This window comes from Petaurus breviceps, unplaced genomic scaffold (genome assembly GCF_028583685.1).
Source record: "Petaurus breviceps papuanus isolate PSGF00001 unplaced genomic scaffold, PetGlider_PUasm1.0 188, whole genome shotgun sequence".
NCBI lineage: Eukaryota > Metazoa > Chordata > Mammalia > Diprotodontia > Petauridae > Petaurus > Petaurus breviceps.
In genome coordinates, this window is record NW_027185804.1 from 21,272,607 (window position 1) to 21,298,307 (window position 25,701).

Sequence of the window (25,701 nt, forward strand, 5' to 3'; positions counted from 1 at the left end):
GTATATTCTGTTAGAGTTAATACTCAGTCTTGTCAAGATAATGAGATTTTTCTCCCTATCAAATCCATTCTCCATTCACTGGAACCTTACTAGGTTTATCTCTAGGTTATGGAAATATGGTGAGTAGTTAGTTTCTGAAATACATTTATCATTTCCTTCCTGTTGAATTTTAGTTACAGTTACCTTCTAGTCCTGTGTATTTTAGTTACAGTTACCAAGTTGAAAATTTTGTTTAGTATCCTCCCGATACCACCATGGGTCCTCTGTGGTCTATGTGTAAGGAAGAAAGTATTTCATAGATCTTTAGGAACTAGAGAAGAGTGGGTTGTTGTATTACCATCACTTTGAGGACTGAAATAATTCCTTGAGAAAATGAAATCATTACTGTGAGGAATATGGTTCTCCTCTTCTAGTGCCCCCCTCCACATTTTTGGTATCTCAGGATTTTTAAGTGGGATATTTATAATAATAATAATTATAGTATTTACATATAATTTTAAAGTATCAATGCAAGGAATATTGACTTTGTTGTATAGATGGAGAAACAGACTCACAAAGTTGAAGCAATTTGTCCAGAGCCGCTGAATTAGTGTCATGACACTTAACCTGCCTTTTTGCAGAAATATGTTGCGTCCCCACCTAAGATCCCATTTCTCCCAGTGGCTTCATGTAGTAAAGAAATTCCTCACTATAGGCAATTAAGAGACGCAGATAAATGGACTGTCTTCTGGCAAAGGATAGTCTTAAAGGGTTATTCTGAATTGATTTTAACATTTTATTAATGTTTTAGTAAAGTTACTATTCATTTTTGACAGGGCTACAAGAATGAGAAAGTGCCATGGGCATGGTATAAGTAGATTTCATATTTATGTTAGTCACCATAGTGTAATGGAGTTAGGAAGACTTTGGTTCAGATCCTGTCTCTGACACTCATTATCAGTGTGACCCTGATCAAATCCCTTGACTTCTCTAAGCCCATTTCCTCACCTGCAAAGTGGAAATAATAATAACATCTCTATTACAGGTACTATTGAAAGAATTACATAAGATAACATGCACAGTGCGTAGCAAACCTTAGAGCTGTATGTAAATGTGAGCTACTGTTACTGTTTTTATTTGGAAAGATATTTGATAAGCTCTCATAATATCTTTGTGGACAAGTTGGAAAAATGTGAACTAAATGATAGTAAAGTTAGGTAGTTTCAGAGCAGGTTGAATTATTCAACTTGAACAGTATTAATTGGTCATTCTCAACATGGAATGAGTTTTTCAATGGTCTCAAAAAACACTCTGTCCTTGACTTTGTTCTGTTAAGCATTTAAAAATTAACACTTGTAGGAAAGCATAGAGGGTGTGCCCGTTACGTTTTCTTATGAAAAGAAGCAGAAGAAATAACATATTGTGTAACAAAATAGGGATCCAAAAAGGTCTCAGCAGGCAGAAAAGTAGATGAGGGTGGATAAGATGTTTGTAGGTCTATGTCAGGAATCCTGGATGCAGGAGGCAAGAATAGGAAGCCTGTTGTGTGGGAAACCTCTATGAGAATGGAAACCCTAGTGACGAGGCAGCCTAAAAAGCTTCTCAAGACTGGGGTTGGAATAAGAGGAGTGTGCTATCCAGAGCAAGGGATGTGATTGTTCCAATCTATTCTGCCCTGTACCGCCTTGATCTGGAGTACTATGTTCATTTCTAGGTCCTTTTCTTAGATATCATGCTGTGTAGCTGGAGGATATCCAGAAAAAAGGGATGATAAATGTGAAATCATGACGTTCTCAAGTTGAACAAAGGAATTGGGCAAATTTAGCTTCAAGAAAAGGAGACTTAGGGGAAGATAGACATGATAATGGTCTTAAATTTGTGAATACTTGTCATTGAGAAGAAGGACTGGCTACATTCTGCTAGACCTCAGAGAGAAGAAATAGCTATATGATAAAAGTCACATGAAGGCAAGCTTTGACTAGATTGTAAGGAAACATTTACAGTAAAGCTGTCCTCAAAGGGAACGGGTGGCTTGGGGAGGGGATGCGGGACGGGTAGATGGGCAATGAGTTCACATCACAGATGCCAAATAGAGCAAATACAACTTTGTTCCCCAAGTCATGTCATTAAAGCATAATTTTTAAAGCTTAAAGGAAAAATAGCGATAAATTTTTAAAAAGTATATTAACATTTCATATATCCAGGATCACTGAAATGTTCCACAGAAGAGAATATTTCAGATAACTGGAGTTTACCCATTTAAGCACTGTGATAGGTTTGTTTTTTTATCAATTTTCTGTGGATTTTCTTCTAGAATGTATTATATATTTCCTGTTTTCCTGAGTAGTTTAGAATTTCATCCATTCCTCACAACAGAGGCAGATCACTGTGAGCGTTAATTATCATACTTTAGTGCTTGTCCCCATCATAAATGGCCCCAGACTGTTGGGCTTCTGTATTCTTTGTACATGCTTTCTGTAGGTTTTTGGTTACCCCCTTTGTGCTAGAGTGCCTGTTCTTTGCATCAACTCCTTCCTCCCAAAAAGGCATTTTTCATTTATCACTCCTAGTTTCCTTTGAGTTAGGAAATGAAAGGAGGCCACATATCCCAAGTATAAAACCTGAAAGGAAAAGATCTGGGTTATAGGATTGGCTTTACTACTAACCAACTGTGTGACCTAGGACGAGTCACTTACCCAACCTTACTGTGCCTCAGTTTCCTCACCTGTAAAAGAAGTTACACTAAACCAATTCAGTCATTTAGTGAGCAACCCTTATAAGACAGCCACAGACTGGGTTAGCCAGTGGGAATACAAATGCAAAGGATAAAACAGTCCCTACTCTCAAAGAGTTTACTCTCTAATGGGGAGAATATCTAAGTTAAATGGTCTCTTATGCTGCCCTCTGATTTTATGGAAGTTTAAGAAGGGCTTAGAAAAACATGTGGATAATAAAGCTTAATGAGTATAACAAAGGAAAATTGTCTGCTGGACTCTGCGGCCACGGGATGCATTTCTTATATTATTCTTCAGCTCATGGCATTTTTCACCCAGTGACCCAAGGGCAGTTGCATTTTGGCAAAGATTCTTAGGCATCTTTCTCATATTTCTTTAGCTATGTATAGCTCCTATCTTTCAGTTATATATCTAGTACAGGAAATTTAGCGTAATAGTATTGGCTAAAAAGGCAAAGAAAGAAGAAAATCAGGAAACAACAGCCTTCAGTGTACTAGGCATGAAATTTTAACTTGAAAATTACATATGAATAAACTTCGCATTCTCTATAGGCATATGTAAATTATATGCAAATAAGTTGTTGGCCAAGAAACCATTCTGTACATTTAGTGCCTGCCATGTTGTAACAAGTGTACCTTATTTCATGTAATAAATGAAGGTTTGAAATATAATGTATAAAAAGGATTTATCAGATTATTTTCCCACTTATATAATTTTGAAGATGCTTAATTTTAATTTCTAATCAATCTTAATTAGCAATGAGGATACTAAAAACTGTACCTTAAGCCTTTTAAAATATTGAATTATTTGTATATAAGTAGTTAAGTTCATTTTGGAAAGTTCTTATTTATAGGAATCCTACAGTATGCCTAATATCGGAGAAAGCACAGGTTTTAAAGGGTTAATGGGTGGCAATTGGAAGTAAACCCTGACAAGGCAGTGGCAGCACTGAAGGGGCCTGATCTTTAAGAAGAAAACTGGAGGATAAACAGCTCCTCTCTAAGAGCATTGTGCTAGGGAACCAGCTTCTGCCAGGAAAATTCCCAACTTAGAAGGAAAAAGTCTAGTTAAGACAGGGAGTAGCCACAAGCAGAATCTAGTTATCAGGCCATTTGTAGAGAGCCAGGTGGTCAAGCAGCTGGAGCCAGTAGGGATCCCTGGCATGTTAATGCTGAGACTGTGGTCCCTAGAGGAAGGAGGAGGATCCAAACTGGAGAAAAAGTCCCACGTAGTCACAGAGAAGGAGCGAGGCAGAGAGGGAGGCTTTGGACACAGAGGCCTTTCCTGGGGGAGCTGTTCCAGCAGCTCTCAGTGTTTTAGCCTGCCCCTGCAGATGCATTGGTTCTGTGTGTTAACCACAGGCACTTGAGATGCATTATTTTCCTTTAAAGGTTATTGAATATTATAGAAATCAGATCTGTGCTGCCTTTGCCTAATGCTGTTTATCCAGTGCTTAGAACAGCCCTTTCCACATAAAAAGTGTTTACAAAATGCTTGTTGGCTGACTGATTGACTCTTATTTGTTGGCCTTCTGTATGTACCTTAAGGAAACGAAGATGAAGCTATATTTATGTAGAACACAGATTTCTAGGTAAATTCGGCTTAAAACTATTTAAATTGTCCTAATGGGGCCTGCTTACAGATAATAGGCTTATTTGCCATACCCTTGATCACCTAACCTGTGTTAAATGCTTAGAAACTATCAGTAAGGAAGTCAGTGTCAGGTTTGTAACCAGGATACCTTCTTGATAGTTCCTACTTTATCAGTTATTAGCCTACTAAGACAAAAAAGAATAAAGGATAATTATATACACACACACATACGTATTTATACATATAATACACAAATATATTTACATATATGTTTATTTATGTATATACACACATATGTAAACTCTTCATACTTAAACGTTTTTAGTAGCAAAATTAAAATAGCAAAGATTTTAAAACAACAGAGCAAATAAATATGATTACAAATAATTCCAGAGGAATACATATGTTAGAAATTTGCCCTACCTAATCAGCATTTAAGTTTAATTAGCATTTAGAGGTAGTTGATGGGGCAGCAGACAGAGCAGTAGGGCTAAAGTCAGAAAGGCCTGTCTTCAAAGCGATTCAACTTACTAGCTGTGTAACTCTGGTCAAGTAGCTCAACATGTCTTCTTCTGTTTCCTCATCTGTAAAATGGGGATAATGATGGCACATCCCTCTCAGGGTTGTTGTGAGGACCAAATCTCATACATGCTAACTGTTATTATAATAACCTTTTCATTGCACATAATTCAAAGTATAAGTTGAATTGCATATAATAATTCACTAATAAAAGGCTCAATAAAGTATTTAGTAGAGCAGGGGAAAGACATTTGTGTGCCCTAGGCAGGACTTGAAAATTATGCCCCTGGTAAAGTACTGTCCACTGGAGGCTTGGGTTTTTTACTTAAAATAATTACAAAGTAATAGCTGAACTTGCCTCAATACTTTGAAGGCTCCATCATCTCAAAGCTCTGGCTCCCCCTCCTACTATAGAGATTGCAGGCCCTCCTGTGTTAGTCTCAGATTCTTTTAATATTTTAATGTTAATTTTTTTTAGATTTCACGGTACCACTGAAGCCTGAAGGCCATAGATTTGCCAACTTTCTCTTCTAGAGGTCCTTGATGTTTTGTATAACACACACAGGTCATCCTTTGCAGCGTACTGCAACCTACAGCAAGTGGGCTGTAGATAGCCTTGTTACAAGGGGAATATCCATATGCCATAAAAGCAGGTCTTTAAGCCATTAATGTATTTGAACTTTTAGAAAGTAATATTAAAATTTCTCATTACATCTCAACCCCCCACTATTGCATCTTTCTAGTCTCGGTTTTACTAGTTTACCACAAATTTTTAAAAAGGGGACAGAAAGGATTTTATATCTACTACCAAAGAATTTTATACCTGTTATCAATATACTTTACATTCCTGTATCTTTCTTTTTAATTTTGTTAATGGACATATTTATTTCTCTGTTTATGTAAAAGAGTTGCAATATTGAAGTGAGAAAGAAGTCTAACATAGTTGGATAATATCATGTGGAACCATTGCTGTTCTCACACCAGAGGAGTCAGCGACTCTTTCAGAGAAATAATAGACTTTAAGGACTCTTAAAAATGTGTCTCTACTCATTGCCTCTGTTTCCTAACCTCTCGTTTTTCTTGCAGTTTTGCTTCCTTCTCTGCCCCCCAACTGAGACTGTTCTCTCCAAACTTACTGAAAGTTTCTTAATTATTAAATCCAGTGCCCTTTTATCAAATGTCATTTCCTTGACCTCTTTGCAGCTTTTGATACCATGACCTTCAACCTCACCTCACCCACCCCAGCCAATTCTCATCTCATCTCCTTCCTTAATTTTTTAAAACTGATTTCCTTCAATCCTCGTGCTACCTGTGTGACCATTCCTCACATTCCTTGGCTGGATCATCAGTCAACTCCCACCCACTGAGCATGGGTATCCCCAAAACTCTGCCCTGTACCCTCTTCTCTTCTCTCTCCACATTCTTTCCCTTGGAGAACTCACTATACACACCTTTCCCCAGAGGTTGAGTTATTATTGCTGTGCAAATTACTACCCACTCTATCAGCAAGGAAAATGATAACTCTGCTTTATGTAGCACTTCAAACCCTACACACATTGTCTCATTTGATCTTCACAACAGCCCTGTGGTTACTGCTTGCATACACCACCTTTTATCAATGAGAAAACTAAAGCTAAGAGATTAAGTGATTTGTTCAGAGTCACACCTAGCAAGTATTTGAAATGCCATTTGGATCCCCATCTCCATGACTAAATCTCATGGTACAAGTCATGACACCACACTGATCTCTCTCCTGAATTCCACTTGGTTGACTATTGGCTTGACATCTTGCCTATGGGCATCTCAAATTCAGCATGTCCAAACTGGAACTTGTTATCTTCCTATCACTAAAACACCAAAATCCCCAGTTGTTGTAGAGACCACCATCATCCTTTCAATCACTCAGACTCAGCCTTGACACTTTTTTTCCCTCAGCCCCCACGTGTCAAATCAGCTTCCACTTGTCAGTTCTACTACCACAGCATCTCTTATGTCTGCCTGCTTCTCTTTACTCACAGGGCTACTAGCTTGGCTCATGACCTTTTCATCTTTATTTAAGTGTAACCCATGTGTTACACTTGGTCTGTGAATGCCTTGGTATCTTGCCTTTCCACTCCATCCTGCTTGTACCTGCCAAAAAGTTTGTCCCAACACAGAGGTATCTTCAGTGGCTCCCTATTTCCTTTAGGATAAATGACAAACTAACTAGTTTGACATTTAAAACCTTCTGTAAAATGGCTCCCATTTCTCTTTCCTGATTTGTTTAACAACATTCTCTTTTACACAGTCTATATTCTAGCCAAACTGCTCCATTTATTGTTTCCCTGAGCTCACTAACCCATTACCCCAACTTTGTGCCTAGGATGCGCATTCTTCCCTCTTCCTCTCTCTCTCCCCTTGTTCTCCCTCTTCTCTCCCTTCTTTCTTTTCTCTCCTTTCTTTTCTCTCTTTCTTTCCTCTCTCTCCCCCTCTCTTCCTTCTTCTGTCTCTCTTCTCTCTCTCTCCGCCTTCTCTCCCCCTCTCCCCCTTTACACCCCTCTTCTGCCTGTGTTATTGTTCTCTTTTTCCTCGCTCAAATTATCCTGTACAAATGTTAAATTCCTCAAACTTCTCCCACTCCCTCCTCCAGAAGGTAAATGAGTACAGGAACTCTTCCTGTCTTTATATCCCCAGTGTCTGACACTTAATAGGCACTCAATAAATGCTTATAGAATTGGAACGAACCTACTTTAGCTACTGAATTGAATTGAATCTACTTAAGAATGTGTGACTGAGGCCTAAATAGCAGATATTGTTTGTCATGTGGGTAATATAGCATTCTAGGATAAAAATACAAGACATCACACTCCGCTTTTATCCAGAGAAGTAAGAAGGACACAATAAAATGCCTACTTAAAGGAACTTTGACTCTAAACCAACCTTTTGTGGATGAGGAAAGCCTTAAGAGATTTTGTCTCATAAATATACAAAGTACTAATGACCCACAATCAGTAGTCTTGAGTTCTGTTCTGTTACTTCAGTGAGGAAAGATGGTCTAAGCATTGCATCTTTTATATCTAAACTCTCTTTGACCAGCATTTGAATTTGCAAAATGACTAACTGAGATAAAGATACAATGTGCAGTGTAGAAATAGAGTGGGTTTGTTTTTTCCTCCTTTGCAAAATTCACTGGCCCACAGGGGAATTGAGCCCATCATATTCAAAAATTAAGACTGTGTTTTAGTCAACTGAGCTCATCAACACAGACATACACATGTCAGTACGTAAAATCGTGATGTTATTGCCTGTTAGAGACACTTCCTCCCAATGGCATTATTCTTTCCACTTTGTTTGCAAGTAGAGCTGCTGCTACCTGCAGACGCCTTTATTTTCTGTGGCCACAGTCTTTTCACAGAGTAGTACACATGTTTTCATTCCTCACTGCTTCTTTTACCTTCAGCAGAGGCTAATCTTCGGGTATGCCCCATGTCTTTCTATGTGCCCAGCTGTGGATGTTAGTCAAATGCTAACTGACGATAACTGCTTTTATAGAGTTCTTCAGATGAGTGCACTGAGCCGCCCAGCCTCTGGTTGCCTCCCACTAGTACAGTCTCTTTATTATATTGCTAGCTTTTGCCATTCCTGTCTCACTGCTTTTCAAATTAGTCTGTCTTTGAAGCAGTTCTTCTGTCTGTATGATTGTTCTATGGCTTTTCACCATAAAGCAAATACCTTCCTATCCCTGGGGTCCTGTACCACAGAACTGTTCAAGTGCATTTGGAACAGCTATGCTCCAGAATCTCATCGTCTTAGCCTTCAAAATGCTTATAAAATACTTCTAAAAGTTAACAGTAATAAGAGCTTCCATGTTTATGAGAGAAATATTTGTAATGTGGGTAATTTTAGACTCTATGCCAAGAATTTGCTATCCTAATAGTCATACGTGTGTGTATATGAAAAGAAAGGAGCAAATATTAAATTCACCAGAGACTGTATCTATTTTTCTTCGTTTATGCTAAAAGATCAAGTTATTTAATTACTATTATTAAAGCAGGTTGTTGTGAGAAAATTAAAACTGCTAGAAGATGAGCTCAGGTGATAAGGACATTGATCAGGTGTACTTGGCATAGCAGTTCATTAACTATGTGTTAATTATCTATGATTACTCCTGAAATGCTATAGTGGTTTCATCTTTTAGGTTGCTTCATTAAATCATTAATTTTCTAGGAGGTAACTGAGCCTGACATAATTAAGCCATCTTAGTCTCTGCAGATTTTTACCTTTCCCAATGTATCAGGGGCACTGAACTAGTTAACATGAGGCAATTGCAATTTGTTCTCTGAACATCTTCATTTATATTTAGGATCTTCACAAGTACAACTTCATTCCTTTACATCTTTTACCTAAATGCTAAACTCATTGTGGCTCAAGAACTGAATGTTCACCTAATACTTTCATTCACTTTTGTGTATGTGCTGTGTAATCAACTCATTTATACTCCGTGAGCTATTTCTCACCCACAGTGCTCTGACCCATGGCTACACGAAGCTTCTTCACTTCATCCAGAGAATCATATCAGAGGAAGGATTCGATGGCTCCTGTCCCCAGGTACCAAGCACCTTCAGTGTCTTCTCTAATCACATATAGAATGTTGTTTTCAAAGCTCTCTCTAGGGGTGGACCCAGAAGGTCCTGGAATAATCAACAGTGAACAGGCTGTTTCCAAGCAGAGATGACGTAAACAAGCAGGGCAGAGACGGCCATGGCTCATATGTTAATGTGCATTTGGAGTCTTAGCTCTGTTCTCACTGGATACAAGTAGGATGTGCAAATGTACTGTCAGCAGTAATTATTTGTAAGTGCCTATTGGCAGCTACTAAAATAGATAAGTTACTATATTTAAAAAATAAATGCAAAAGGCAGAACACTCAGGAAGATATTTTTGATATTTTGCTCAGGAATTCCCCCTCAGAATTCCCTCTGTACTCTAATTGATCATCTTAAAAGTTTTATTTCTCTGTATGTATATCTGTGGATTATTTTACTTAATTAAAAAATCATATTGCTCATTTTACTGTGGAAAAAGTATTGTAAAATATTTTAAAATATACACTTTTAGAAAGCTCAAATTGAAGCATTTATTTTGGGGAAATCTTCAGAATTCCTAATGCAATATATAGATAGCAAGCAAATGAAGGGGGAAACTTATTTCTAGGTACCGTTATCACCCAGAATTCTTTATTTCTGTTCTATTCCATCATTTAAGTGATTGTTGTAGCATTAAAATTCTGTTGTTTAGGCAGTCATATTTCCAGAACATCATTATTTTTTATTAGTGCAAATAAAGAAGTTCCTCCTATATGACTCTCAAGTGGGAGGGAGAATACTATCAGCTATATACATTCTTCTAATTATCGTTCATATATATGTACGTATCCACATATACATATATATTCTTCTCATTTATATAGGTTAAAATATATTTGTGATTTTGCTACCACATACCACACATAGTTTAGTATTCTCCTTATGGAAGACTGTAACAATTCTATGTCCCACTTTGCCATGCAGTTTGAATAACAGATTAAAGCCTGTGGGTTTGCCTGTTTGTGTGGGTCACTGACATGGAGGAAGGGCATTACTTACACATATCAATAGAGCCACATTGGAGATTTTGTTTTTTTGCCTGATGGTTTCCACTGTGGCAGCTGATGTTTAGAATAATTTTGTTTTGCCTATTGTTTCTCCAGTTTCAGTCTCTGCTAAGATTTATGGGCACCGTGTCCCCCTTTGGTTGCAGTGCCCGTCTGGAGAGGTAAATTGGTCCCTGACAGGCACCTCTCCCCCACTTGCTGTGGTAACCATGGTAACAGGCATGTCATAACAGTTCCCACAGTACAGTGGGCCGAGCTGCTGCTGCTCCTCCAACAGGATGACAGGTCTGAAAGCAGCAAATTTTACAGCATACAGAAAGCAAAGGCAACAGCAAAAAAAATTCTCTCTCTCTCTCTCTCTCTCTCTCTCTCTCTCTCTCTCTCTCTCTCTCTCTCTCTCTCTCTCTCTCTCTCTCCCTTTCTCTCTGTCTCTCTCCTGCCCTTCTCACTTTTTTTCTCCCTTTCTCCTTCTCCGCTTCCTTTCCCTTTCCTCTCATAACCCCAGGAACTAGCAATAAGCAAGCTGCCACAGAATTGGAATGAAATCCTGTTTATTTTTCTTAGATGTTAGGTGTGAAAATGTCTCTACATTCTAGAAAATATTTAATGTTATACAAAAAATCACAATTGACTGACCATAATTTGAATATATTTTTGTTTAACAAAAAATCTCACCACTACCATAATCATTGACTTTCATTGAAATGAAAGGCATAGAAATCTTTATGTTGAAAGCAATTAAGCTAAAAATAATCCATGGAAAGGTTTCTCATTTTATCTCTTCCTAAATTACAGTTATTTTTAAGCCAGTTTTCCAGATCATTAGCATATAGATTTATTAATCTCAATTTGTTTCTCAAAATTTTAGATGAGTTTTAAGATGCCATCTTTTCATTTATCATTTGCTTCTTCAAGAATCAGCATTCTGACTTCAAAGTAATTTCCTAAAGCTTAAATTACTCTCACTTTAGAAATTGAAAATGCCTGTTTCCTCTTAAACTTCAACATTTTCCCCCTAGTAAAACCCAGATAGTTAGAAGAGGACACATAGATTTATTTTCCAAAGAACATAAATCAGAAATATTTAACACAGCCAGTTAATGATAGCGTGCATTTCATCAGTGGAAATGCATGGAGTAGACATATTTACAAACTGCTGTCATAATTCAGTTTAATTTTAAACTATGAATTAAGACTACACAAACAGTTCACAATATAAATTTAAAGACAATGAAAACAGCATTGAAATTAATTTAACTTAATATTTAAGCTAAAGAGTTCTAATCATTTAAACAGAACTAGTTTTACAGGAACATTTTTTATAACTCTCATTTCATTCCATAATAGCAAGCATGACTCTCATTAATTTGTAGTATAACATACACCTCTGTACCCAAATACACCTCAGAAATTTTAAATTGATGTTTTTTCTTACTGTTAACTGCTTTCTTTAGTCTCCCCCCGCCTCAAAAAAAATATACTTTTTCTAATGATTTTTTTTTATCACTGTGCAAATCCATTTCATTGAAAGAGTAAATGTATAACCCCACCATGGCCTCTGATGTGAAAGTTATGCCGTGGGAACTCTGATTACAGGCGTGGAAGCATGTCCTGAAAACATTAGAAACCTCCAGGATTATCATGTGGCTCCTTAAAAAGAGCATCTACTTCTGTGTATTTTTAAAGTTCCAAAATTAATCTAAAGATTCCTTTATCATTATCAAAGTAGACATGGCTATTTCTTCTGAATCTGTATCCTGATTATATAATATCCTGTTCCTCCCCCATAACATGAATTCACTCCTGACTTATATAGTATTTAATTGCTATGCCAGTCATTCATCTCTTGGTTTAGTATTTTAATTCTGCCCTGTCTTTGCCTGTATCAGAGTATCTTTCTGTGATTCCAAGGTTTTTGGATCCTGGGAACCAACATGTATTTTTTCTACATTCAGTGCTTAGTATAAACAATATGTTCATTTATACACTTGCTAAGTATTTTATATTGATAAAGGTGAGGGTGATGATGGTGGCAGTTGGTGGTGGTGATGATGATGATGATACTGTTAATGACTTGGATATGACTTTATCAGACATAGATACAGACATTAAAAAAATGATGCTGCCATCCCTTAATTATACATTTTATCCCTACCCTTCAGGTTCTTTCATGACCTTCCTTCCCTTCTTTGCTTTCCTCATGTCTCATTTCGTTTTGGAGACTCCAAACAAAACTACAGTTTCATGTATAATGTGAACAGGATTCTTGATGATCTTGGACTCTGCTCAGATTCTGAAGAGTTACTTCTCCCCATTTTTCCCACCCCCTCTCTACTCTTACACCTAGAAATAAATACCTTTGAAATTCTATCAAGTATCAGCAAACACCCTTCCAAGGCTCTTCTGGTGGTACAGCAATGATCCTGTGACCATCCCTCGATGTGACTTAGTCACAGTGATATCTATGCTTGAGTCACTGTATCCAAAAGCTACATAGAATTACCATAAATTTCTGGGATAGAAGTGATTTTTCCTTGGAGCTCTTTCTCTATTTGTCCTAGTAACAAAATCCCTCGACATTTACCACTTACTGGAAAGCATTAGCCTGTCCATTCTGTTTCCTAGAAGAGGGGACCTTGTATCTATAATAGCCTATTCTAGGCTTACCAGAAAGGCATACCCAGAAAGGAAGATTGGAGAAGAACCATGATCAAGGCTGAAAGTGCCCATCCATGCCTGAGGTGCCTTTCCAGGGTGGCCCTAACTCTGCCACTGTGACACAAACATATTCCTTTTATCTGCTCCAAACTACAGAATCCCCTCCCATTGTTGAAGTGTAGTAATGACTCCTTTTCATTTTTTTCTCTCAAAACTAACTTTTAATTATTAATTAATTATTAATATTAATTAATCAATATTGTTCTCTTCCATAAGAACATGCAGTTTACCTACTTGTGAATTCAAGGATCAAGTTCATTGGCCTGAGATATAGCTGTTTGAGGAATTAGAAGATTTAATTTCATAGGATTTCTGTATTATGAGTGGTTCATTTTGATACAGAAGTAACTGATATCTTATTGTGTACTGTGGTTAAGGTGATAGGCCAGGAATGTCCTGGGATTTCTCTGTGCTTGTATGGGTCATGATGCCCAGAGACAGCTGACATCCTTCTGGGGCACTGGAGAGAACTCAGGATTTAGAATCAGAAGAGCTGAAGGTGAAGTTTCATTCTGCCACTTAATACCTTTATAACTTTGGGCAAATCATTTAAGCTCTCTGGGCCTCAGTTCTCTCGTCTATAAAATAAGGGGACTCAGGTTTCTTCTAGCTCTAAATCTATGATTCTATTTGCCTCATTAAAGTCTATGTCTACAGTGATAACACTAAAAAGTACACTGAATTTAGAATCGAGGAAACTGGCTTCAAATTCTGGACCACTTGTTTTACTAGTTATACAACATTGCACCAATCATTTTGCCTCACTGGTCCTCAGTTTCTTTATCTCTAAAATGAAAGCAGTGGACCAACTACCCATAAGGTCCCTACCAATTCTAAATTCTAAGAAACTTAAATATCATAGAATATCAAGGCTTTGTTTCTAGGTAAAATGTATTTAAATAGCTAATGTTCATTTAATTTTTTTCCTCTCAGAATTCTATAGATAACTTTCCCAATGTTTCTCCTTAGCAGATGTATATTTTTATTTACTTTTGGTTTTTCTGGAAGGTTTTCTGACTAAAATAGCTCATGTGAGCCTTTGCACAAGTATTTCCATTGTTTGAATGACTTAGATAGTTGCCCCAAACCAGACAAGCCAAAACTTACTGGCCCTGGCAGACAGCATGGGTCACCTCTCATGGCTGTGAAAACCCCTCTTCCTGTTGCCATGACTTTGGTGTCAATACACTAAATACCTTTAGGTGTCTGCTTTGGGACTTTCATTTCCTAAGGCACTAGTCTGTCTATATGAATTTTTACTTCCTCCTTACTCAGAAAACTTCAGTAAGTCTGTGTTGCCACAAGGTTAGAATGCAAACTCCTTAGCCTAGCATCTAAAATCCCCTCCCTGGCTGCCACCTCCCTTTCCTGCCTTCATCAGCTCTGCTTTCCAGCCCTGTTGCTCCCTGAATACACAGAATGCTCTTTGTACCAGCGCTCACCACTGTGCCTGCTGTGTACTGCTCACCGTCTCTATCTAGAAGGATGCTCCTCTCCTTTCAGGCTCAACTCAAAGACTGACTCCTCCATGTAACATAGAAAGCACCATATAAATGCTAGTGAGGATGATGATGTCAAATACAGACTTCTTTGTTTTGCATTTAAAAACCTGCCTTCCAGCCTTGCCAGCCATTGTTCCCTTCCATGCACTTAATGGTCCAGTCAGTCTGGCCGACTTGCTGTCCCTTGCCCGTGACCTTCATGGGCCTTTGGAGAGCTTGTTTCCCTTCTCCTGGAAAACAGTCCCTCCTTGCTGCTGCCTCTCAGAATCCCCGGTCTCCTTAGACACTCAGCTCAAACACCACCATTTCAATGAGACCTTTCTTGATCTTCCAGTGCTCTGCTCCCCAGCCCACACCCAGAATACCTTGCATTTACTCCATCTATTTTCATTTGACTGATACATGTTATTTCCCCTGATGTAAGTGCTTCTGGGGTCAGGGACTTTGATTTTTGACTTTGTATACCTGGCTCTTAACACAGTGCATGTCATGTAAGAGGTGCTTAAAGACTGTTTGTTGAATGAATAAATTTAATGAAAATGATTTGTAAGATCCTGGAAGTTTACTTTTTTTAATACTTCATAACAATAAAGATAAAATTGAACCTTTTCAGAGATAAGGATTTAAGATTAACCTTCTCTTCCCCAAATACCATCACTACCAGCAACAAATCTAAATTTTCAACATTTGATTATAATAGAATACAGTGAAAAAAGGTTGTAGTTAAATAGCATAGATTTAGCCAAGAGCTTTCATATTTTAATGTAAGAACTTCAAAGGAATCAATGTCTAAAATTCTTATTTGAACCTTTCTTCATTGTTTTATGTCAATTGGAAAACGAATACAATTTCTTACCTTTTTACACTGATAGGGATTTGATGGTTCTCATATTTTTAGAAGCAATTAAGTTTCAGATGGGGAAAATTAATGTTATTCTCTCACAATTTTTTATAGTAAAATATTGGCTATAGCAAATGTTGGTCAGTCATTTCAGTGCTGTCTGATACTTCGTGGCAACCATTTGGGGTTTTCTTGACAAAGATTCTGACATGGTTTGCCATTTCTTTTTTCATCTCATTCTACAGATGAGGAAATTGAGGCAAATAAGGTCAAGTGACTTGCCCAGGGTCACACAGCTAGTTTCTGAGGCCAGAATTGAACTCAGAAAGAAGAGTCTTCCTGACTCCAACCCTGGCACTCTGTCTGCTATGCTTTAATAAATACCTTAAGTAAAAGGATCTATTTCAGTCCTTTGATCAGTTAACTTTTACATCATACTTTGCTTTTGATTTTTGATCCCAAGTCTTTATGTAAATAACACAGTGTATGCTGACATATGTAGAATAGATATACTCCTAACAGTTAAAAATTTTTACAAATTCTTCTGTTGTCTTTTAGAAAAAACAAAAAACCATTTTAAGGATCGGGATTCCGAGTCTTGGCTCACCCTTGTGGGGAGATGATGTCTGCTGTGCTGACACCCCTGAGCATATTCACAGTCTTACCAGATTCCTGTATGTTCTCCGGGGTCTTCTCCGAATGTCCCTGTCAGCCTGTGTCATCACAGTGCCATCACATCTAATTCAGGTAGGAAAATGAAAGTTTTTTAATAAACTAATTAATTAGTTTTAATTTACACTAAAAAAAGAAAAGCATCAATAGATGTTTAGTCAAATTATTGTTGTACATTATTGTCACATTGTTTCAAAGATTGTGCTTCTGACATTTTTATGTTGCTGTGGTGGCAAAATCTCTTATAAATTATGTTTATCTCCATCCATTGCTTAACACAGTGTAGTAGGCACTTAGCACCACATAGTAGGCGCTTAAAAATGTTTATTGGTTGACTGATTATTGATTGATCATTGTCAATTTGCTTATTCTTTCTTCTATGCAATAGCAGATTTCGAATTTTTCAAATGCGGCAAACACCAATTTGTGATGCGCCATTTCTTCTTCTTCATCAACAAGTAATATTTCAAAATTCCATTTTAAAAACATCTGAAGATAAAAGAACCCTAGATACTTAGTAGTTTTAGTGGAGCTATGTTTTCATACTATATTATAACCAGCTAAAAATTCTTTGCTGTTTGTGAAATGTTGGGGAATATGTTGTGAAATATTTATTCAGGAAATCATGTTCTTCCAATTCCTAACCTGCTCGATTTCCATAGCCCTGCCCTCCCATACATGAGTTGTAGAATGCCCCATAGCCACCTGCCTCATATCACTCCCACCAACCTCCTATGGTCATCCAACTCCCCTGATCTTCTTCTGCAGCAGTCTTAGGACATCAAAGAAATCAAACACAGTTTACCATCAGGAAAAGATTGGAAACCACTGGCATAACAGTTCTCAGAACCAAATTTTCCTTAGTCATCAGATTTTGAAATAACTATTTCTACCATTCTTAAAATATGTCTCTGTTTAAGGAGATGCTTCGTCCCTTACAGGGTATATGATGGCTACCCATGATCTTTTTTTTTTAAAGCAATTGGGGTTAAGTAACTTGCTCAAGGTTACACGGCCAGGTGTTTCTGAGTGGGTGCTAAGTGTCTGAGCCCGGATTCGATCCCCAGGTCATCCCGACAATGGGGCTGGTGCTCTTACTCACTGTGCTACCTGGCCGCCCCTACCCATGATCTTTTGATGGACAGTGCTTTCACTGACATGAGGTCATCTCCATTTATGACTGTCACCCTAGTGGTTTTATCATTGTTGATTTTCTTCATAAATAAAAGTGGGCTCCTGTCCTGACCACATTTCTTAAACTGTCACCATTTTATTCCATTAAGTGGATGAAATGCTCCTCTCCCTACTTCCCCTCAGCCTTCCCCACACTTCTACACCCCACCCTCACTCCCCACAATAAAGTCATCACCTGGTAACGTAACTTAACAGTGACAAGTGTCTCTGGACTCAGAAGATAACTATCGTCCATTGCTAAGTCACTTCACAAAACCTTTCCCATTTATCGGGGTCTGCCAAAGTTGTCAGTTTGCTGGCAAAGCCTGTAAGAACTAAAGTGAAGAACATGCCATAACAAGGTATCAAGAAAGTCTTTGATGTAGATCTTAGGAGAATACTAAATTTACTTACTTAACTAGACTATGTTAATAGACTAAATATGTCATTTTACTCCATAGAAGATGTCACTTTTGGGGGCGGCTAGGTGGTGCAGTGAATAGAGCACTGGCCCTGGAGTCAGGAGGACCTGAGTTCAAATCCACCCTCAGACACTTAACACTTACTAGCCGTGTGACTTTGGGCAAGTCACTTAACCCCAATTGCCCTCCAAAAAGAAAAAAAAAAATGTCACTTTTGGTTTTTTTCCCCTTTTGTCTACCAGTGTAACTAAAAGAATTAATATAGTAGTAATATTCCTGGTTGTTTTTTTTTTTAACTATCTCTAATAACAATACATATGTTTTTAAGGCTCATCATGCCTGCTAACATCTTGAATGTTATTAGCATTTTTCAATTTGTATTCTTTACTGTTCTGCTTAATGAGAGGCAGTGTGGCATAGTGGATGTAAAATGGCCTTAGATCCAAGAAGACCTGACTTCACACATCTCTTCTGACACACTGGCTCTGGAGCCCTGGGAAGGTCACTTAAGCTCTCACTGTGTTCACTCATCAGCTCTCTGAAGACTGTCAATTGTGGAGAAGGTGCTTGAGTGGGTTTCCTCATCCTGGAGTTCCCTATACCAATACAATTACAAATTCAACCCCTTTTCCTAATTCTATACTTAAAGTACCTAAATTCCTTCTTTTGTTTAATTGATCTAATATTTCTCAATTTGCTAATCTGGCATACATCGTGTAATATCCAGATATCATGAATTTTTGTCATTTGCAGTTCAGTGGGTCTGAGCCACAGTGAACAAGTTTTTGAATCAATCTATCAGCAAGCATTTATTAAGTTGTTAATAAGAATCAAATGCTGTGCTAAGCACTAAAAGTAGAAAGCATCATGTTTCTGGAACAGCAAGTAGACCTGTGGGCTGGTCTTCCAGGCACAGTGCATGGAGGGCAGGAGGACTGAAAAACTAGGTTGGGCCCAGGTTGTACCTAAGATTTAAATGCCAAACAGAGAAGCTTCTGTTCGATCCTAGAGGTAAGAGCCATTCGAATTTATGGCAGAGGCCAGGAGGTTAGAGGTGGGGGTTACATGGTCAGACCTAAGCCTGAGGAAGATCTGTTTGGCAGCAGTGTAGAGCATGGACTGAAGTCAGTGAATCGTCTAAGAGAGAAGCTATGAGGGCCTGTATTCACGTTTTCACTTTGTTAGCAGAGATATGAGGATATACACGTATGAGATATCTTGATTTGGCAACTGATTGGATATATGGGGTGAGCCAGAAAAAAGAGTCAAAAAATATACTAAGGTCGCAGGCTTGGTTGACTGGAAAGATGGTGACCTCTATTGTAATAGGGAAGATCAGAAGAGAGATACATTTTGGGGAAAGATAATGAATTGTGGTTTTGATATGTTGAATTTGAGATACCTATAGGATACCACAGCAAAATGTTCACAGACAGTTGGTGATGTGGGGCTGGAGCTCAGGGAGGCTACTACTGAAAGAACTAAAGAGTATCCATATGGAGATCCATGTTGTCACCATAGAGGAAGCCAGAAAAAGGCAAAGAGTTCAAGACAAATAGAAAAAGAGCTCACAGGTTTTGTATTAAAAAAGGAAGATGGCCAGAGATTTGGAGATTATTCAGAAACCTTGCACTTTCTTCAAGAAGACAGTCAGAAGGTGAATGTGAGCTTGACATAGTGGATAGAAAACTGCTTCTTAGGCAAGAAGACTTGGGTGTAAGGCATGCCTCCACCACATCCTGGCGTGGGGACGCTGAACTTCACATCTTAGTCCCCTCAGAGCCCAGGCAGGCCTCACCTAATTCCAGATCTAGCCCTTTCTTCTCTACCACATTTGCTCCCTGTTCTCTACTACAGTTCTGTTAGAGGTCTTTCAGGTCATTATCTGTTTTAGCATTTCCTGAAAATAAACCTAGGATAATCTACTCACTTGAACAAAAACAATGACTGACTGTTGGGGGAAGCTCAGTTGCAATCCATAAACGTTTATTGTACACCTACTATGTGCCAGGCATTGGGCTAAACTCTGGGGATACAAAAAAAAAAAATACAATCCCTGCCTTTAAGGATCTCATGGTCTAGAGGAACACAACATGCAAGTAACTATGTATAAATAAGATACAGACCAGTCTAGAAGTAGGGAATATTCAGCAGAGGGAAAGCATTAGAATTAAAGGAGAACAGGAAAGATTTCCAGTAGAAGGTGGATTTTTTGCTAGGTCTTGAAGGAAGCCAGAAAGTAGAGAGGAGGAAAGGATCCCAAATCTGAGGGATAGCCAATGAAAATAACCAGTCAGATGGAGTATGTTGTTTGAGAAACAGCAAGAATTATTGAATCCCAGAGTACATGGGGGTGTGGAAGGCATGAGAAAATTGGAAATGTGGAAGGTGGAGGAGGAACAGGTTTTGAAAGACCTTGAGTGCTAACCAGGACAAACTTCTACCAATTCAGACTGTAATCTGCTCTTCAGCTTACTCTCTCAGAGAATTTCCTGAGACAGAGAGGTTTTCTTTACCCTAATGCTGACTCCATCATCACCATGCTTCTCTACCTCAAGGTCTAGACCGTGTAAGTGTTATTGTGTTTAATAAAATATAAATTCATTTAAGAGCATTCCTGAATCACATAGTAGCTTTTTTTCTCTTGTATTTTTTTTCAATCAGTGGGAGTTCATAAAATCTCTTGAGATGAAAAATATCCCTGATACTTAAAGTTTATTAAAGATACTTAAAGAGTTTGGGACCATCAAAAGTTGTTGTTTGTACCCTTGCTTTTATCACTCAGTCCACTAGCACTATTAACATCCTACTATGTGCTAAATGTTGAGTATACAAAAAAAAAGTAAAAAACAGTCAAGGAGCTCAAAGTATAATGGAAGATACAACTTGTATGTACAAATCAGAGGAATCCAGAACAAACTGGGGTAGTTTCCAAGGGAAGAAACTAAAATTAAGGAGTACTCGGAAAGTCTTCTTGTAGAAGATGGGATGTTAGCTGGGTCTTGAAGAAAACCAGGAAGCCAGGAGACATGGGGGAGAGCTCCTTTAGAAGACATTCATCGCAAAGTAATTAAAATTCCCATTTGTATTGATTATGGAAGCTTTTAACAGTAGCTGCAGTAGAAACCATAGCTTAGATATTGTATCATAAACACCAACAATACAGGATAGCTGATAGCTAATCAAGTGATTCTTAAACACTACCAGTTTGGGGTTCCAGCAAGAACACCTTGGAATGCTCATTGTTTTTTGTTTATTTCACTGGGTTTTTGCAAATGAGATTTTGCCTGTTATGTTTAGTTGGTATTTGATACTATTATCATTTTCTTTCCCCTCATTGTCCCTTCACATTTAGTGGTTAAGTAGGGACTCTGCATACTCCTTGTGGGATTTTCTAAATCATGGTACTAGATCAGGTATTACTAAGGCTTTTGAATGATAGGTACAACATATGTCTTTTCTTGATCTACTTCCAGGGCAAAAGGACCTGAACAATGTTTTGCACAATTATCTTGTGCTTAGAATTTTTTCTTAACCCTCAAATGCCTTGAGAATTCTTCTAGATTAACAATATGCTCCTCTTGTCTATGAAACATAATTGCATATTAAATTGGTCTGAATAAATATTCCTGTCCTCCTCAATATAAACCAAATTCTTAAAATAAAATTTCCTTGAAAGTGGTTTTTTTAAAGCACATTTAGATTCACACTGGAAAAATAAGTGCCACATTTAATTTTACATAATCAGATATGAGTGAAGGATGTAGCTTATATTCAGACCAATGCAATATTTCTTTACATTTGTAATATTTAAAAGGAAGGATGCTAATCATGCCTCTTCCTCTAGCTATGTCTTTATCTGTTGTAGTAGGAAAGGGACTATCATCTTGCCCTTCAATTTACTCTTTCCAAGTGCTTACTTTATGTTGCAACAGAAACTCATTTAACTGGTGACTTCTTCCTGCTAGTAAATACCCGTATTTCTGTGACTTCCAAAGAGAACCCTGATGACTAGAAACACAAAAGACATAATATATCTTGGAAAAGTAGGCTGTTGGTTGGCCTGGGAACTCACAGTATTCAGTCCTTCTTACCTCCTTAGAACAGTGAAATGGGATCTAGAACAATTCCTCTTTTTCCAGAGAAGGAAACTAATGCACAGAGAGGAGCAATAACATATTCCCCTAGGAAGTGGAATAGCCAGGGCCCACCACCAGATCTTCCAATAGCAAATCCTGTGTTCTTCTTGCTGTAGTCTCCTCCTTCTACATGTATTTCCCTTTTGATTATTTTGGTATTAAGCAAAAACTATTACTGTTTCACCTACTTACTAAACCATTAAAAAAAAAAGGATCACCAGAAATCAAAGAAATTGCATTGCTTTTGGTGAATAATAAAATAGAGCAATTGATTTTTTATTAAATTAAGTCCTAATTCCATGGCCAAAATAAAAGTTTAGGCACTGCCATATGCGTTGTTTAGAATGATCATTGAATTCAGACTCTGAAATGTAGACTTGACCAGTGTGTGACCTTTGACAATCATTTCACCTCTTTTTCTCTTTTTTTTTTTTTTTGGTTTTTTTTTTGGAGGGGGAGAGCTGGGCAGTTGGGGTTAATTAACTTGCCCAAGGTCTCACAGCTAGCAAGTGTTAAGTGTCTGAGGTCGAATTTGAACTCAGGTCCTCCTTACTCCAGCTCGTGCTCTATTCACTTCGCCACCTAGCTGCCCCCATTTCACCTCTTTTAGACTCATTTTTGTCATCTGCGAAATCGAGGGATTGGACTAGGAACTCACCTCTAAGATCTCTTCTAGCTCAAAATGCAAAGACTGTGAACATTAGTACATCTTAATGAAATGTATGTGCTGCCATTTTGGAGACTTATGTAAAAAACCAAGGATTTCCCCTGGTGTGTTTACCTGACATTTGGTATTGCTTTCATTTTCTTTATGTTTCTCTTTCCTATGCTCTCTCTCTCTAGGTATCCTCCTTTCTCCCTATTTTTTTTTTTTAATTTTGAAATGGAAAAATGTTTTCAATCTGAAATTTGGTTGTTTGGTTTAAAATTTTAATACCCAGTAACTTCAGCTCTTCAAAACAAAATGTTTATTTTGATATCCAGTCAGTCATAAATCAGCTAATGAAGCAAGTTCGATAAAAGGAAAGTACTTAATCTGAATTCACCTTGACAACAAGTAATTCTTCATTTTTTAAAATTTCCTATGTTAAAGTTGCTGTTGCTGTTTAAAAACTTAAATCAATTGGTGGCTGGTCCCTGTTCCACAGAAATTTCTTCCCTATTTAATAACTAAAGAGTTTAGTACATTAAGTATTCTATCTGATGGCCTAGCAGCATTCTGACCTAGCCCTCAAAGAACTAATAATGACTGATTGATCTGATAGTAATGTATGCAATATTTGAGGACAAAAGATGAAATCAACAATATGCAAAAAAAAAATTGAAAGCCGATTAATTGCCCCTCTATGGTGGGGAAAACTAAAGTTAAAAATAATTGTTCTAAAGCAATTTGAAGTCATAGGATTATAGATTTGGAACTCAAAAGTTCCTGAGAGATCATCTAGTTCAACCTCACAACCATTTTACAGATAAGGAAACTGAGTCCATCTTGAGAGAAAAATATGAAGAAACATATATTTGGGCAAGATTATGAAATTGTATATTATGAATATAGATTAAAGTTTAATAGAGGTGTTTTAATAAATTGAAAAATTGTCTATTCCCCAGACAGCTTTGCTCTCTTAGAATATAGCTGCTTTCTACCCTAGCATCAGACAACCTAATAAAAAGACTCTTTTCTAATAAATTACTCTTAGTTCATAGGACCTCAAATCCAAAATAATCATTTTTAAATAGTTACATAGCAACATAGTAGTTTGTTTAAAAATTTCAGCATTACCTAAAGCCAGAGATAGAACTCCCTTTAGTGATTAAGATAAGTCAACATCTGGTGTCATAACCTAAGGCAGAAGTTCAAACAGCATGATGGAGTGGAGAAAGCATCAAATACTCTCTCTCCCATTTACTCCCTTTATAATGTCAGGCAAGTCATTTCACCTTGGGGAAATTTCCATTTCCTCATCTGTAAAATGAGGGGGTTAGACTGAGTTGATCTATAAGCCCCTTCCAACTCCAAATCCAGTGAACTGGCACTGGGATGTCAGAAAGGTGGATACAGACAACCACACAGAGCCAGGAAGTGCCAGATTTACAAACTGGCATCAGTAGGACAACACTCAGAAGCCAAATGCCAGGTTTGGGTCAAAATGACAAAAGAGAATTATCCCTAGCAGAGCCCAAAATACAGTGACCAAAAAGTATCAGACCACAAAGAGGAGCCGTAGAAACCTGAGCAACTTAGAAAGTTTTAAACCCATGGAGTTCTCCAGTCTTCTTTCTCCTTTAAAGAAAGGCATTGACATTGTTAGTCCATCTCTTTGGTGTGAAGGAATCCAGGGGGGCAGCACCAGAAACATAGTCAGGAGGCCAAGTAAACCTCGACAGCATCATGATATTATAAAGAGAGTTGTTCGCATACTTTCTATCTTGATTCTATTCTAGCTTGACCAAGTCATAAGAGTAGAGAAGGCCAGGATTTCAGTGTGTTACAGGAGCTGACGTTGCAAGGGCAGGTTGGAGCAGCTGGTTAAGGTAGACCTACCTAGTACAAAAGCAGCAGCAGCTTAAAAGAGAGTGGGAGACCTGGAGAATCACAGGAGTCTTGGGAGAAAACTCTAGACAGGAGTTATCCTCAAAGTGGCTGTTGCGTGCAAGAGAAGAGGCTTAGCTTTAGGATGCTTGGAAGAGTTTTTCATAATTTACAGTCCGATGGTAATGTCACTGTGAAGCCTTTGTCTATGACATAGAGGATTCCCGTGTTCAGAGTGCGCGGAGCGTTCACACTTCTTCCGTTTGTGTGGCAGCCAATCAGCATTCCTGCTTTAGTTGTTAATGTTCTGTCAGGCTTGTACAGTAATGATTAGTTACCCTTTATTGTATTTTTGGCATTCTTCCCATGTTTAATTTCATTGTAGGCAAGTAACACATAGTTAAGGAAATTGTAAAGAGGAGAAAAAAGTTAAGATGGGGAAAATAATGGCATAGGTTCACTGTTAACCCATTGTTACAATGGAATAAGACAAGTAGAACAAACAAGAATGATTTTAACATCTTAATCTGGAATAATCTGTGTGTCCCTCAGGCCTCGATCTTTTTGTGTGTTTAGGGTTAGAGATTACTTACTTGCGGGATAATACAGAAGGAGAAAACAAGCATAATTTGAAATAAATATATAGAAACTATCCCAACTCATTGAGGAAAAAAATGAATTGAAAAATCATGTATGTTATTAATGTCTTAAAATGTATTCACTCCGAAAAACAAACTTAAAAAAAAAACTTTGCTCCTGTTAAAAAGTATGAGGACAAAAATTATTTACTTTCTCTGTACAGTTTTTTAGCCATCTGCTCAAACATGTTGTGTTAAAAACCTGTGTGGAAATGATTGAACTTAATACAACCTTCGTTAAACACTGAACTAAGGAGTGAACTGTCATTAGGAAGAGCAAAACTACTGAAGGCTCCCTATACCCTGTATTACTCCGTTCCCAGAGTCCCGCTGTGTAGTTGTTCCACTCGCCAAGAAGCCTGTTAAAGAGCCCCTGAGAGCATGTGTACGGCCCTCCATGTTGATAGTTAATTGGTGAGGATGGCAAGATGAGAGGACAGCCGAACATGTGGTCTCTCAGACTTGAGCAGTAGACAGACCTTTAGTTATAATAACAGCAGCTGCTCACATTCTCACAACTCAACCTTTCACAACTCTGTTATACAGGGATGGAGTGGCTAGTTTTTTTGTTGTTGTTGTTGGTGATGGTGGTGGTGTTTTTTTTCTTT

The 25,701-nt window shown here is 37.8% G+C and overlaps 1 protein-coding gene across 2 annotated transcripts in view; it reads left to right on the plus strand.

Moving 5' to 3' along the window:
- The window catches only part of ELP4 (elongator acetyltransferase complex subunit 4), a 249,116-nt gene that overhangs the window by 63,722 nt on the left and 159,693 nt on the right, over positions 1 to 25,701 (plus strand). For both annotated transcript variants that reach the window (XM_069091355.1, XM_069091357.1), the window contains exons 6-7: positions 9,329 to 9,413; positions 16,078 to 16,266. In XM_069091355.1, the coding sequence (XP_068947456.1) occupies positions 9,329 to 9,413; positions 16,078 to 16,266 (274 nt within the window). The remainder of the gene's footprint in view (positions 1 to 9,328; positions 9,414 to 16,077; positions 16,267 to 25,701) is intronic.